This window comes from Sycon ciliatum, chromosome 9, assembly GCF_964019385.1.
Source record: "Sycon ciliatum chromosome 9, ocSycCili1.1, whole genome shotgun sequence".
Taxonomy (NCBI): domain Eukaryota; kingdom Metazoa; phylum Porifera; class Calcarea; order Leucosolenida; family Sycettidae; genus Sycon; species Sycon ciliatum.
The window spans coordinates 18151965-18168145 of NC_088651.1; the positions used below are offsets into that span (position 1 = coordinate 18151965).

General features: G+C 46.3%; 1 protein-coding gene across 2 annotated transcripts; it reads right to left on the reverse strand.

Annotated features, from left to right (window-relative positions):
- Window positions 1-1478: 1478 nt before the first annotated feature.
- Window positions 1479-14341, reverse strand: LOC135825331 (differentially expressed in FDCP 6-like). 2 transcript variants are annotated; one of them, XM_065338067.1, is made up of 9 exons: window positions 14006-14341; window positions 12377-12625; window positions 11230-11340; window positions 10579-10704; window positions 9840-9902; window positions 7476-7511; window positions 6646-6729; window positions 5288-5373; window positions 1479-2616 (listed from the first exon to the last, which is right to left on the reverse strand). In XM_065338067.1, exons 1-9 carry the CDS (start codon window positions 14168-14170, stop codon window positions 2331-2333), a joined length of 1206 nt encoding a protein of 401 aa, XP_065194139.1. In that variant the 5' UTR covers window positions 14171-14341; the 3' UTR covers window positions 1479-2330. The 2 variants fall into 2 exon arrangements, with proteins under 2 accessions (XP_065194139.1, XP_065194140.1); XM_065338068.1 differs by lacking the exon at window positions 14006-14341 and adding an exon at window positions 13531-13628.
- Window positions 14342-16181: the final 1840 nt, after the last annotated feature.

Genomic DNA, 16181 nt, shown 5'->3' on the forward strand with positions numbered 1-16181 from the left:
TAGTTTTTGTCTTCTTTTCGCATATTTCTTCTTTTTTTGAAACTGTTATGGTCTTTTGTATCTATTCGAAGTGGCTTATGCGAACATTTTTGGCTGGTTTGCATGATTCGCATGCCCATTAATGCAGCTGCAGGCCATGCTGATGTCTACGCGAACAAGCACATAATAATAATAATAATAATACTACGGTACTAGTACTAGGCCGAAGCGAGCATGCATGATTGAAAAATAATAATTGTAGGGCCAGGGAGTAGTAAGTTGACATCAGATTTCTATTTTGGATCCACTAAGGTGTGACTTTGCTATTAGCGAGGTTTTGCATTCCGAAATTCGGCAAAAAGATTCGACACGCGGGAGCGAGGTCGAAAATGCACGCGAAGATTCGGCATGTTTGTTCGGAAAAAGCTCACTTTGCCGAAAATATTTTTCGGATGAATTTTCTGTAGAAGAGCGCTAGCGCGTGATTTATTCAAAGAGGTTTCTTATCTCGGCATCGCTTCCCAGGCGTCTTGGGCGACATCAGCGTCGTCAGCTACCTCTGATTGCTCCTCCACTGCTTGTCTACTCTCTTTCGCCTGGAGTGTCCTCATCGTCATCTGTGTGGCTGAAAAGACTATGGCGATACTCATAAAGTTTGACTTGGCCATGGAGTTGGTTTTTCTGAGGCGACTGAGGAGACAGGTTTGGCCCTCGGCTCTTAGGGCGATCAAAGTTCGTTGGAATCAGCAAGAATAGGAGCACGGGACAGGACGTTGCTGATGCTAGGGCTCACGAAATGAAAACACATCATTTTCGACTTGCAAAACAAACGTTGGTGCGAAAATTCGACATTTTGATGTTCGACAAATGACCGAAAAGCGCCGAACCGAAATTCGGAATGCAAAACCTCACTATTGCCTCAGTATGCAGGTGCATATCAACCCACTCATGTCGCATGCAGGGGTGACTTTTACTTCGCCACCAGTTGTAACCCCGCCCCAGCAGCCAAATCAGTCAGTTTCACTGCTTACATCACCTTGCTGTGAGTAAGACGGCTTGAAATGTGCTTGGATCCATACAAAAACTGGATCCAAGTGGATCCAATGTTTGTATTTTTGAAATTGTTGCTATGCTGTGACGTAGCACTTTCAAGGCCTGATGATGGGCCAGGCCCAAAAAATTGGTGAAATGTTAATCTAAATTTTGATTTGATTCGCAGTGAAGAGACCGTTTTTGGAGTTCCGAAGTGAAGTTTGCTAAATGTGTCAGTGGCTGCGTTGGAGTTTGAAAGACGATTAGAAAAGTATGTGAACCCATTATGGTATTACCATAATGGGTTCACATGCATTCGAATGGGACTTCGGGAATAAGGACACTTCGCGAATAAGGACAATTTACTGACGCCCCGCCGAAAGTCGTTATTCGCAAAGTTGCCTGGGGTCGAACATATTCCCAGGTTCGAAATACAGAACCTATCTACTCACACAGCGACACCGATCGATCGATTGGAGAACGCCCTCCCTCAATGATGTTCATCAAATGTGCATGTTATTTAAATTTTCTGAAACAAGCTTGCATGCACTTAGAAGAATAAGATAGGGAAAAGAAATAATTTCCCTTGGCTGTTGAATCACATGCGTACAGTACACTGACCTCATTCACTGAAGATGTAGAAGAAGAAACATTGTCCAATCTAGAGGAATATAAACATACACTGAACATCTACAACTGTACAGAGAGAGAGAAGCTAGAGTAGCACAGGGACAAGATTCGTCACGATTCATAGCCCTTGAGCAGGAAAACTGGCAGTCGGGTAAGCAGCCCGCCTGCCGTTTAGCGGAAATAGCCGGAAAAGGAATATCTCACTCATCAATAATAATATTCATATAGGTAGCGGAGGCAGGAATGTAAGTTTGGCACGGTGCACTGGACTTGAATGCCTGGTTGCAAAAAAAAGACTAGATACTTTTGTCTGAAAAAAACTTGTTAGTGTGCACTCACGAACATAAACACACAGACGTGGGCACACACACGGACACACGTGCCTATGTACCATACTGCTGTCACTGTGCACGGCAAGCATCCTAGCAGCACAGCTGCCCGTATGCACGGGTGCACACACACACACACAAACGCACGCACACGCACACACACACACACACACACACACAAGCGCAGACACACACACGTACACACACACACACACACAAACGCACGTACATACACGAACACACGTACACACACCACTGTACACGCCTATACATACACAACCTCACAGCATAGTAACGTTATAGATCCTCTTCCCATATTTGTCATCGGCAATACTAAGAAATACCACCAAAGGTTGTTGTTCAGTTGCGATTCAGGAACGCTTGAAGGGCATCTATTGCCAGACCCTCGCTTGCCATATCTACAGCCGGGCACGTCGTGATCGAGGCTGTATCGTCATCTTTCAGCGGTTCGTCTGCCGAGACGGCTGCTTCTTCGTCGTCCAGCATTGCCAGGTGTTCTTTCAGCGCTGCAATGCTCTCCTCGGCTGTGCCCTCGGAGCGGAAAAGCCCTCGCCTCAGCTCGTCCTCGTTGCGAGGTTCCGTTATCTCGACGTCACGCTTGACGAAGAACCGACTTGGTCGAGTCCTGGAAGATCACATGTGACAAGACCGAATCAACAAGAAATGTTTTGCAATGCAAAAACACACGCACCCATGACCTCCACCAACCCCTCCCCTCTGCTCACACACAAATGCACACAACTGGACGCATACAACCGGTACGCACAGACACACACGCATGCACACACATACACATACACGCACACACATACATATAAGTACGCATGCATGTGTGCGCTCACAAACGCGTATACACACACACACGGTAATGCACACCAAGGGTGATAGGAATGTGTGACCAGTTAATCAGGACACTACGACTCCCTGGCGCACATGCTATACATGTACAGTCTACTCCTGATACAGTAAAACCTGTCAATGCGACCACTTGGATCAGGTGACCACCTGTCCTAAAAGACCACTGAAACCAGGATCAAGGCATGCCATTTCCAGTGAAATGAACCTGGATGAGGAGACTACCTGGTTACAGAGACCACGTTTTGAAGGTCCCTTGAGCGGTCGTCTACTACAGGCTTCATTGTTTCACTAACGAACATCATTGGGCAGAAGAAGTAATTCCTTATAGCCGGAGTTTGCTATGATAGAAGTGCACTCACACTATACAAGCGGCAAGTGATGATTGGCAAGTGGCCCATGATTGTATGAGTGAACTTGGTTTACATGCGGCCCTTCAAGATAATATGGTTTGTTCAAACAGGGACATCGGCTTTGGTTCGCTACATCTCGAAAATCGCTACAGAAGAATAACGATTATCAGGACGTCAACTATCCGGATGATCGATTATCCGGTTCCCCTGCTACCATTGTCGGGCTCGGCAATAGAAACGTCTGATGTTTTGTTGATTTTCCCCACTCGGAGCACCATTCAAGCGATACACAACGAGACACCAGGTTGGAGTCAAAATGTATAACGATAGTGGAATTTTGAGGAGCTGGAGTGCACCTAGTTCCTGTTAAAGGGGAAGTTAAGGCAAAAATTAAAATTTCACCAGTTGTAGTCTTCGGGGTGCTGAGTCGAATGGTCTTGGTCCGAGAAAGCTGAGACGCTCCCTTCCTACTTGAATCCCAATCGAACTCGCGCACTTCCACCGAAACTGGGTGACTGCGCCCTACGAGATGGGGATTTGTATGCAAAATGTCAATAAAATCGCCATTTCGTTCTTATAAAAGCACGGATGACCGCGATTGGCCCATATGTTGTAGTCTTTTGGACGCTGAGTCGACTGGTTTTGGTCCGAAAAGGCTGCGATGCAGCGTTCGCCCCTAATTCCCAATCGAACATGGTTGAACAAGCGGTCACTTGCTCCTGCGTACACCAGTCACCTGGTCACCGTGCCTGCAGGGTACAACTTACAGCCTGTTTTGACCTTTTTTGGGTGCAGTCCTGTCACTCGAGTTGAACCTTGGTGTGAAAGTTGTCGCCTGCTGGCGTGGTGACCAGGTGATTTTGGCACCCAGGAGCACGTGACCGCTTCTTCAACCATGTTCGATTGGGAATAAAGGAGGAACGCTGCATCGCAGCCTTTTCGGACCAAAACCAGTCGACTCAGCGTCCAAAAGACTACAACATATGGGCCAATCGCGGTCATCCGTGCTTTTATAAGAACGAAATGGCGCTTTTAGTGACATTTTGCATACAAATCCCCATCTCGTAGGGCGCAGTCACCCAGTTTCGGTGGAAGTGCGCGAGTTCGATTGGGATTCAAGTAGGAAGGGAGCGTCTCAGCTTTCTCGGACCAAGACCATTCGACTCAGCACCCCGAAGACTACAACTGGTGAAATTTTAATTTTTGCCTTAACTTCCCCTTTAACCCTTTAGGGCCCACAATTATTTCAAGAAATGCACTGCATACGCGAGCCCGGGTACTTATCTGGTCGTAACTTTGGTGTCCTTTGGCCGATTTTGGTGATCTTGGGCTTTCTGGAAAACTCTTGGCCAGAGGAACACAGCGATAGCCAGCAATACATCACTTGATCCACAGAACCAGCGCCGCATCGCGATACGGCGCTCCAAAGCCAGCATTGCGAGCGCCCAACTCAAATTCTCTGCCATTTCAACAAATTGCATCGCAGATCGCTCAATTTTTTTACTGGAGAGCTGAGAAACATGCCTTTGCGATGACGTGAACTTTATGTAGGTGCGTGGGCCGCGAGTCAGGGAAAACCCCTAAAAACTAGTTCAAAATGCACGCGCTCGAGTTGACTCTGCTGAGCGAATTTAGTTCGAGTCTCGTATCTCCGCTCTCCAAACTCGGATCGCTTTCGGGTTTTTTCGAGCCGATAACTGAGACAATTCTAATGTCGATAGCCCTTTCGATTGTCCAATTTAGTCAAGGGACGGCCGAGTTACGCCAGGTTGCGCTTTGAAAAGTATGCACTGTACACTGGTACGGATATATCCGTACTATGGGCCTCAAAGGGTTAAGAGAATGAACAAATGATGAAAACATGCTGGAATCTGCATGTTTTAGATAGAATCAACCTGAACGTCCTCCGCTGAGTCTGCTATGTTTTAGATAAATGTATGACTGCTCCCTTATCCCAATATTCTTCTCATCCGAACCCCCTGGAGATAGCCTGCGCCCCGGAGGTGTGCGGACAATCGGCACTCAACTGTATAACTAATCACTGCATGCGAGTTGCTTAGAAGTGGAGTTGACCGAACGTGTACTCACCTAATTGCTGTTCGTGGCCTGTCTGTGTGGCTGGCACGACGTAGGATGTGGACCCAATGGATAGCCTCCTCCTCCGTCTTGGCAGCCTGGGCATTAACACAAACATACATACGCAAATATTCATTCGTTTGAGGGAAAGGTGCATGGGAAAAATCTGAAGAAAAGATTGACTGCCACCCCCAGGACTTGAAGCAGGTACCCTCACTTATGGCCAGCAATCCTCTACATACATAATCTATCTATATGCTAACGAGTCCACAAAGGACGAAACAGTTCTTTCCACAGATTGAGTACAACATCAAGGATATAGCGTGCTCATTCAATGCAAACCGTATGCAGATAGAAGACCAGATAGACAGAGAGACGGCTAAGCAAATGGAAGACCACAAGGACAGCCTGGCGGCAATGGACAAACATCAGTACAGGAAGATATTGAGTGGGGCTTGTGGGAGAATTAGACTATTATTATTACATACCGAAGGTTTATACAATGAATAAGAACAAATGCAAAGGAGCCATCAAAACTACGCTCCTTTCCGCACAAAACAGCAAGAAAGAACTAAGGAACAAAAGAGATCGCGTGCCTTGCGCACGCAGGCACGACAGGCTAAATCAGGTACAGCAGAAGAGAATACGTCATGATGTATAAGAATGCATAAGTACTGACGCAAGTCAGTACAACGTAAGAAGAGCAGCATGAAGTAGTACACTGTACACATCAAGGGGGTCATTCTACTTCAGGCTTTGGATATCCAGTTCGCATTGGTTCACACAAAGAACGCGGTAAAACAAAGACCGTTGCAAAACACGAGCCATGGAGCAGATCGTAAACTTTACACCCCACCTCAAACACTTAGGTTTCAAATTACGGGACCACTTTTAGAAAGCAAAAAAATGGTGACAGTCACACAGGCAAGCATCCATGCAGCAACAGCAGATCAACACCAGCATTTATGGTTATCTATGGACACCCACTGCTTATGCCGTCTCTACGTACAGAGAGTCCAGTTTTCTGTGCGGGGACGTACCCGTCACTACAGTCAGACCTCGCATGACCGCACACATCTGTTTTGCACAAAACATCCAGATAGGCGAGGGAACCGGATAATCAAACATACATACTGTATGTATGCATGGCGTATGCTGTAAATCGGTAACCAACGATTTTCTCCCGGATGGCGAGGGATCCGGATAAACGAGGACCGGATAAGCGACGTCTGATTGTACTAGTGGGGCTGGTCAAGGCTAAAAGACTGTTATACAAGCCTGTACTTCAGCCATGGTCAGCCTTGAGTTTTCACACAACTCGCAGTCTACAAGACCACAACGAAAAACAGCCGTATCACAACAAAACTTACCAACACGTATGTACGTTTCGTCGTCACCACCTCAAATGTAAAACCAAAGCTGGCCACCGAAGATGGGTAGTTGATGGACACGACCTTGGAGCAAAAAAATGAGAAAGAAAAATTCACACTTCGGATGAGACTCAAGTAGACAGAGGAAAGTACTGTAGGTCCCCGAAGAACTGGGGGGGGGGGGGGGGCAGCCTCCTATCCTACACCGTTCTTGGGGGGGGGGGGGGGTCAGCCTCCTAGCAAACACCGTTCTTATTTTCGTGTACTACAGTTTATGCACAGTTGAGTCACCGTGTCTACATTGGCATGCTGTGGTTGGTGAAATTCTAGCCTGGTCGTTCTTCGTCGCTCCGTTCTTCGGCGCCCGACAGAACTGTACACTTAGGAGTGTCACCACCCTCAAGTATCAAGGTGAAGATGCAGCTACTAGAGTGATTGCAGGTGAGAAGATCAAGCCCACCACCCAAAAGTGATCAAAGAGCGGAAAATCCCGTACGCTGCATCCATGGAAGCAACATGTAAACAAGAAAACAAGACAATTTCTAGCACGGCAAAGAGGCAATGAAGATGCATCGCCACATTATTGAAAGCATGAACCCTTGTAGCTGGGTTGGGGGGGGGGGGTGGAGGGGGTGCTTGTGTAGGCCCTGAATGATGAGAGGAGTTCATCGATAAAGATATGCGTGCATAAGCGGCACAGTAACATGAGATCACGATAGAGGGGTTTCCCATCTATCACAGGATCATGTGGGATAAACCTCTACACAAGTGTAGGTCACATGACAAACTGATGTGAAACCACTCTAACCCCAGGAACACCCATCACCTACCTGATCCATAGGTATGATGCCAGTGAATCCGACCGCCTGCATGAAATGCACACACACACACACACACACACACACACACACACACACACACACACACACACCATGTACCATGTACCATGTATACGCCCGTCGCAAGAGAAGCACGCAAATCTGCAAACGCACTGGATGTGCATCCACAGATTTTCTCTTATAGCAACGATAGCGAACAAGATCTGAATGAGACAGATCAAGACTTGCGCCAGATAACTGTCTAACCCACACAACTGGCGAAGCCATGTGAATCGACCACCAATGCACACCTGGTCTACACCACACGGAGTACATCGGCATAAAACGGCCAAGACCGTTACCTATGCACACCCTACACTTGCTGGGGTACCCAGTATAGACAGCACGCTGCTTTGATAGAAGCAGACACTAGATGCACTGGTACCTTGAAGTGAAATTGGAGTTACTTTACCAACCAGCCTCAGCTACTGAATACTGAGAACCCAGAGCCAACAGACATACCAACAACCTCGAACCTCGACCCCCACCACGACTACCCGAAATAAAACTTGGCCAAACCCTACTAGAAACAGTAACACAACATCGTCACCTCGGCATCATCTTTCAGCACGACCTAAGATGGTCAGCCCACCTTGACTTTGTGCTAAAGAAAGCTGTACAATCTTTTAATATTCTCTTTAGGCTCAAATCAACTCTACACACTAAATCACTCTCTCTCATTTACAAAACGTATATCCTGCCCATAATTGAATATGCATGCATTGCTGTCACCCCACTCTCAATCGCATCCCTTGACCGTCTTGAGCGAATCCAGCGCAAGGCGGCCAGAATCTGCCTCCGCCTCCCCCTCTACACTCCTCTGGATCATTCAACACTGCTCCATCGGCTCAAATGGCCGACAATGTTCTCTCGCCGCAAAGTGAAGCTCACCCTTCTTGCCCACTCCATAAAATACCAATATGCCCCACAACACATACGCTTGCTCAACACCCCCGCTCAAGTTACGGCCCAGTACAGCCTTCGACACGCACGCACTTGGCACCTCCCACCCTCCAGAACCGATCGCTGTAAAGACTCCCCACTGTACAAGTCCCTAGAATACTACAATGCCCTCCCTGCTAGCATTCGTGACGTCTCCTCCCGACCTGCTTTCAAACAAGAAATCTGCTCACTGCTGATTAACTCAATCTGCTCCTGCAGCGCTCACCCTCTCCCATACTTGTAAAGTTCAAAGTGATGTAAATCACTTTCCAACTGTTTAACCCACAATCTCACCTTCTCATAAATTTATCTCTTATTGGCGATGGTGCCATCGTGAGAATAAAGAATTCAAACCTCAGCCATGAAAGCTATTATAGTAACGACACACTGGATTGTGGAGCCGAAACTAGTCCGACTTCCAAATGCTTTGGCAAGAAAGTAGCCTTCCGACAGGTTGGTTCACACACACACACACACGCAGTCACGCGCGTACACACATGCACACACACATGCACATGCGCGTGCACACACGCACACACACACATACATGCACAAGCGCACACGCGCACACTCACACACGCGCGTACACACCCACACACACACACATGGGAGAACATGCTACATAACATATCGCTCATGGATCTGCTGATGTGAGAGTGACACGGACTAAGATCGACCACGAGCATATTGAGAAAAGATCTTTATCTCGATAATCGTTTTGGAGATAACAGCATCAATATCGCAACCAGGAGTACAAAACTACAAACTGTGTAGTAACCATTCTTTTACTGGTAATAGGTAACTACAATAGTAACAGACACGCAAGATATTAGTATCCCATCCATTGTTACGTGCGTTCACTGAATATCGTAATGACAAACTGGTTATGAACATTTCTTTTCACAAATACATTTCACATTTATCTCTCACTTCTTCGTTACTATTGTAGTCATCTATCACCAATAAGAGAATGGTTACCGCACAGTTTGTGCTCGTGATTGTGGTATTGAAGTTCCTTGTCTGTTTGCCAATGACGTCTCCTTGATTAGAACCTTAGCAAAATTAATTGTCTCGGTAGCCTGTCAGTTTTGTGCCCTGTTATCGCACTTTCTGACTGCTTATTATCTTGTTACAGTCGTGGATAGTTGCATTATAACTCGTTTCCATGTGATTTCCTCTATTTTAATTGGAACCGTAGCCACACAAAAAAAATAAAACATGTGAGGGTAGTATCACACTGACAAACTTCCTATTTGTACCATAGCATTTACCAAGAGAAGAGGAGGAGAGGTTGTAGCATTTACCTGCATATACAGCATCACTCTGCTATACAAAATCAATATGTAGAAAGGAATTTGCAGAAATCCAACCTACCGACTCTGTCTTGAACAAAGCAACTTCACCCGTGTCCAGAACAAACCAACGTCGCTTCCAGCCCTGCAGATATGCAACGGAATGATGACATCAGCACAGAGTGATGGCTTGCTTTGTTTCATCTCCGCAGAAACACTGTATCTGCCCAAGGCAAGGATAAGCTCAAATCGGCTCTGGGGACAGTTTCCATGACTGAAATTATGTGCATGTGCAACAGCACCCTATCACTGGCAAAAGAGTAAAACCAGTCACGGTGACCAATCTGATAGGGCGACCACCTGGCCCAGAGGACCACTAGAACTCTCACCAATTTGCAAAGGATATCATTTCCAGTCAAATGATCCCGGATACGACCTGTACTCGGGGACCTAATCTGTAAGGCTGAGCCAGACATGTTTCATTGTGTTCCCAAACAAAGTAGAGACAGCATGTTGATCGGAAGTATAGTGCCACTATAAATTACAAGTGCATCCATATTCCATGACTTGCACTCTTTCCCACAATTCCGCTTCTCCTCTCGCACTTTCACATCTTTCAACCCTGTTTCCTGGGAGAAGGCAGAGTAGAAAGTCTGCTTGCACCATAAAAAAAGTGATAAAGGCCAACAACAAGCATTTCCATGCATGCTCACAACACTCTCCAGGCGGTCTCTGGGCTACACAACAACACGGTTCACAACGAAAAGCCCTCATTGAAAAAGCCCTCATTGAATCTATGGAGACAACATTAACATGCTTACCCCAAAGCGTCGGCCATGTTTCTGAAGGAAGCCTTCCTTCTTCAGCTCTCCGTCCAGTACAGAATCGGGCAGCTTCAGCTGCTCACCATCGGAGAGCAATGCTATGCCTCCACGCACCTCACCAACCTGGCAAGAACACATACAGTAAGAGAAGGACAAGGAAATTCGTGGTGTGCACGGTTAGTCGGGTACCCGTGCTACCCGTGGAAGACTACCCGGACCCGATACCCGAAGAAAATACCCGACTCAGCCCTAAAGGAAATTATGACAACAAACCTCTTGATAGGAGATAGACCATTAACCCATTCACTGCTTATCCCGCACTATTTCGGGAGACCAAGAATACCATGACAGCCAACCTCTTGAAGGGAGATGGACCATTAAATCACCACTGCCATTAGCCATTACACCGGTGTAACATACATTCACTACCTAAGATAATGGCATGATTAGAAATTTGTAGCAGCACATCTTAAGCAAATGCACACGCACACATGCGCACACACACACACACACACACACACACACACACACACACACACACACACACACATACACATGTGCACACACACACACACACACACACACACACACACACACACACACACACACACACACACACACACACACATAAACACCCACAACACATACCTTCCAAATTTCTGAAGTACTTGAAATGTTATCATCCTGTCGATGCCGACGGTCCAACATAGATGTTGGTGATCCACGGGGCGACGCTTTTGGCGATTTCCTTCCACTTTTCTGAGCAGGACATACAGCGAACGAAGAACAGAAACGAGCTCATTTTGGATGGATGGGCAACGACGACAATAAGTTCCATAGAATTTACGTAGGCATAAGAATAATGGTTCATGTGAGAATCAGCTGGAGGGCGAGTATTCAGCATCCGCAGGAATGCCACCACCCTCTTGGATCAAGGTTCAGATACAGCTCTTAAGTGGTGGGAGGTGAGTAGATCAGACCTCCTGAACAGGCAGAAAATTTCGTCGGTCAAAATTGTTGTCCAACTCCAAAGAAAGGGATTTCGTCCGGTTGAAAATTTAGTCCATGGACTATAACAGTGTATTGAAACGCTGGACAAATCGACATTCGTCCGTCATTTAATTTAGTCCCAAAGCTCCTTGGAGGGAAAAGACGAAATTAAATTCCAGACGAATATTTCTGCTTGTACAGTACCACAAATTGGTCAAAGACACTATTGAATGATTGTCTAACATTCTGTGAGATTGGCCAGAATTGAGATGTTATGAAGAACTCAAAGCAATTTAGTTCCATGCACATTCACATACGAGCGCACCACCATACATCACACATTGTAAAGTTCCACAACAACGGCTTCGAGGTAGACCTCAAAAGCCCCACTGCACCATTACAGCAATAATCACACAAACATGGGCATGGACGGAAAGGGACAGCAAATTTCTAAAAAAATGACCCAAGACAATCTATAACCTGCACATTTTTTTAATAACAGCTTTACCCGAAACACTTTGTGATACTGATGCTGAATAGAGAAGTGTCCTGGAGGTGGGGCTCAGTACTTAGTCGATCGGAGGGCTCGATCGCGACGCACACCCTTGCATTCTGAATTTCACTCCATCCACATCCACCCCCAGGTGTATCTGGTGAGCCATGACGCGGAGACCTCCAGGTCAGCTGAGCCTAACAGGTCCCACCCACACTATCTGCTGGATATGTACTCTTAAATGCAGCTTCCAATTGTCCATCATGAAAAGAGGGTTCTTTGTAAAAAATAAATAAAAGAAACAACACTCACCCTCCTGCGTAAGCTGGGACTGAGCTTGAGTAGCATCTTCGAGATGCCGCTATCGCCACCAGAGTGCGTGTGAGCGCGCTGACGCATGGAGCTCATCGTGCCACTCGTGGTGGTGGTAGCGTCACTTCGAATTGAACTCTGCGACGACAGGAACGTGGCGTTGGAGCGGCGCCTCTCTCCCGGGCTCATCTGCAGCTCCAGCACTGGGATTGTGTTGGAGGACGCTGACGAGCTTATCGATATGTTGGCCTGCAGCAGAAACAACAAACAGGATTCCATAAAACCTGTCAAGGCGACCGCTCGGATAAGGCGACCACCTGTCCAAGAAGACCACTACAACCAGGATCAAGGGATGCTATATCCAGTCAAATGACCCTGGATAAGGAGACAACCTGGCAACAGAGATCAGGTTTTGAAGGTTACTTGAGCGGTCGCCTTGGACAGGTTTCACTGTGCCAGCAGCAGCTAATGTTCACACAGTGCATAGGTATCTTGTCGGGGAAATTATGAACACTATCCCCCGTTGTCATGTTATAGGCGCGTGCCCCGTATAGGTTCCGGGGTGCCCGGAACCCCCCCCCCCCCTTTTCACTCAAAATGCAAGATTTTGCTTCATTTTTTGAAAATTTTCCCGCGGAGGCCCCGGAACCCTTCCCCCCCCCCCCCCCCTTGAAGGGCACCGGCACACGCGCCTGTGTTAGTTTGCCGGCCTGTGTTAGTTTGCCGGCTTTGCTACCCACACATGGCCTTATGCACACATGCTTTGAGTGAAACACGATTTTAAAATATAACCTGCCCTTTATCAAACCGTATGTTCTCTAACTAGTTATTTTTTTAAGATACACGACGCACCCAAATGGGGAACAGGACAGTACGTTTAGAATCTGGGGTATCTTTATATCCGAACATACTTCATTATTGGGCAACACTCTCACGCCTGAGACACACTGAGCTAGAGTACATCACATCACAGTATGTCGGTATTACTATTAGGTGAGTACCACTGCATTGCACTTGTCACTTTATCTTACGACGAGAGAGAAGCACGCAGTACAAATTATTAGAATATATTATTATTATTATTTGACAGCAGAATTTGACAAAAATATTTTTTACGATCTGCTGAAAAAGTGCACAGTAATAAATGACCCAACCTGCTATATCGCTAGGCTCGTGGCTGTTTGGTTTTCTCCGACCCAAACGTTCCTGGCGTGCTCACAGTGCAGGCAGTACTATTACAACGGCGACCCAAATCTGCCCTCGCTAGAAGACAGACGACCCGCAGCAAAGCAGTCCCGTCTCTCTTTCTCTGAACTGATTCGAATGCGAAATGCCAGTGTCTTCCCTGCCAGTGTTCGTACCAGCTGACACCATGCATCACCAGTTCAGAGGTATCCAACCTCTACGGCTCTAGCTACATCTGCGCACTAAACTCAGCGGGCACGAGCACGGGCACAAACGCTGGAACAGAGCTAACGGCAGGCGTGATAACACAAAACACAGAACAGGCCCCAGCGACAGCGTTCTCGGCAGAAAATATGTTACCCTGAGTCAGTCGCTTCAGTGACACTCATTCCAGGGCCAAAACTGAACAAAGACACCTATGGCTATGGAGATTGTTTCACATACCGGGCGAGATCCAACGCTGTTGGAGCGTGGTACGCCGGGTACGGACAACTCACTGCCTGCCTCGGCATCACCCGGATTGGCAGCAGCACCGCTGTCTCTCTTCTTCGTTTTGGGCCGCCTGGAACGGCGCGTGGACAACCAGCGCTGCACTTTGGCCAGCGACATGGTCGACAGTCGTCCAATCCGCCCAGCCGATGATTACACTTTTCGGACTTCGCTGCTGCGGACCGCAGCACTACTCGCCTCTTTGTTGACAATAATATTTAGCCACTCTTGACTGCAAACAAGCAGCACTCGAACTAACTCTTCGTTTCTCAGTGCACATGCATGTCATTCCGAGATACGAGGAAGAAAAATAATCGACTCGCAAAAATCATGACGAAAAGAATGATCAAGAAGAAGCTCAGTCATACAAAAAAGTATGTAGACAGCAGCTAGCAGGGACTCGCCATGGCATGGAGAGACTCCCTGCTGTCTGTGTGCCAGTGCCTGCTGTGGTAGACATGTCAGAAGAAAAGTCTTGACTCCACGGCTTCACCATGATCACTGGCATCAGTTCTCGGCTACATGAGTCTGTAAAATCATGAACATACATGGACAGACTGACAGTGCAGATCAACAAGGTCAAAAACATACATTATAGTACTGTACCACGACCGTTCAGATAGTAAGATCACGACTCAAGTTGTAGATCTACTACTCTACTACAACTACAAGACAAGTCTATGCCGAGTTGCCGACTCGTCAGATCAGAGCCTGACAGAGGGACACTACATGTACATGGTTAGCATTTTACCGCTCACGCTTTTTCGACGGTCGGCCTGCACCGTTTTTTTTGTGTGTGTAGACATGGCATTTTACAGTTCACGCGCTAGATCCAACGGTACTCGTACCCCAAACCCAAAATACCGTCGGTTTGGTACCGTTTCGACGATAGAAAGCTCTTTTTAGCGGGTGAACTAAACGGTAAGATTCTAACTAGGGTTACCTCACACGTCTGTCATTGCGTCAGGAGTCAGGACTCGGAAGCCGAACTGCTAACCGTGTCTCGAAAACACATCAAAAAAAGTAGACTCGCCCTCTACACGCCGACCGTCCAAATAGCGTGAACGGTAAAATGCTAACCATAATTATTATTAGTGCAATTAGGAGTATAATCGATGCAGACATGGCCAAACAACAACGAGTTCATGGAATTTTTAAGGATTTTTATGTTATTCAAAATCGATTTTCGTGTTCCGCTCATCAGTGAATAGTATCGGAACTGAGGGTACTGTGTACAAAAATAGAACATTTTATAACAGCATAATTAATTAAAAGTGTGAACAACAAAGGAAGTGCTACAGCATTACATAATAGGTGTCAAACATAGTGCTAACGTATGTATAAAAATTCCATGAACTCGTTGTTGTTTGGCCATGTCTGCATCGATTATACTCCTAATTGCACTAATAAAATTGCTTTCTCCACGCCGACTCATAATTATTATAATTGTATTAGGTCCTCTAGTAATACGAAGTTACGTCAGATAGTGTACACAACCCAAGAAATAATTCTTATTCTACAACAAGATTTAGACTAGAGTCTACTAGAGAAGAGGATTTGATGCAGTCGTGTTTGTGATCGTACAAAGACAGTGTGTCAGCGTCTCACTCTCAGATCCTTGGAAGGCTTGGTACAAAATACTAATACTTGAAGTAATAGTGCTCTAATAACCTAACACGGGGAGAGCGTACTACTACTGGACCAAAACGGATGTACCAGTCAGTATAATGGGCAGTATTCGCTCAAGAGTGTAGACTGTAGAGTATGGTTTATCGTCGGTGTTAGTAATTTTTAAACACAAAACTCGGAGTCACGATAGCGATATTATTGGTCTCTTCTTGTTCTGCCTTATGCTACGTACAATGTTCTATCTCTTAATTTGCTGGCCAAAGATCCTATAATTATATAGGATTTGAAAATGTGTGCCTTTTATGCCGTTGTTATTGGTCATCACGACCAATAATAATAGCATAATGGTTTTCATGGTAGTTGTAAATATGTTTGAGGCATGAATGTTTACATTTTAGATTCATAGGGTGATAATATTTCTGATGAATACCCATTTTCAGCAATAATTGGAAATTTGAGCATAATTGTTCAGCTGCTGTCATGGAAAGGACTGAAGCAGTGA

Excerpts from the sequence above, each read along its gene's own strand:
- LOC135825331 (XM_065338067.1), bottom strand. The coding sequence starts at position 14,170 with ATGTCGCTGGCCAAAGTGCAGCGCTGGTTGTCCACGCGCCGTTCCAGG. Across the intron at positions 5,374-6,645 it reads CGAAACGTACATACGTGTTG|GCTGCCAAGACGGAGGAGGA; the intron begins GTAAGTTTTGTT and ends GTTAATGCCCAG. Across the intron at positions 2,617-5,287 it reads AGGCCACGAACAGCAATTAG|GACTCGACCAAGTCGGTTCT; the intron begins GTGAGTACACGT and ends GTGATCTTCCAG.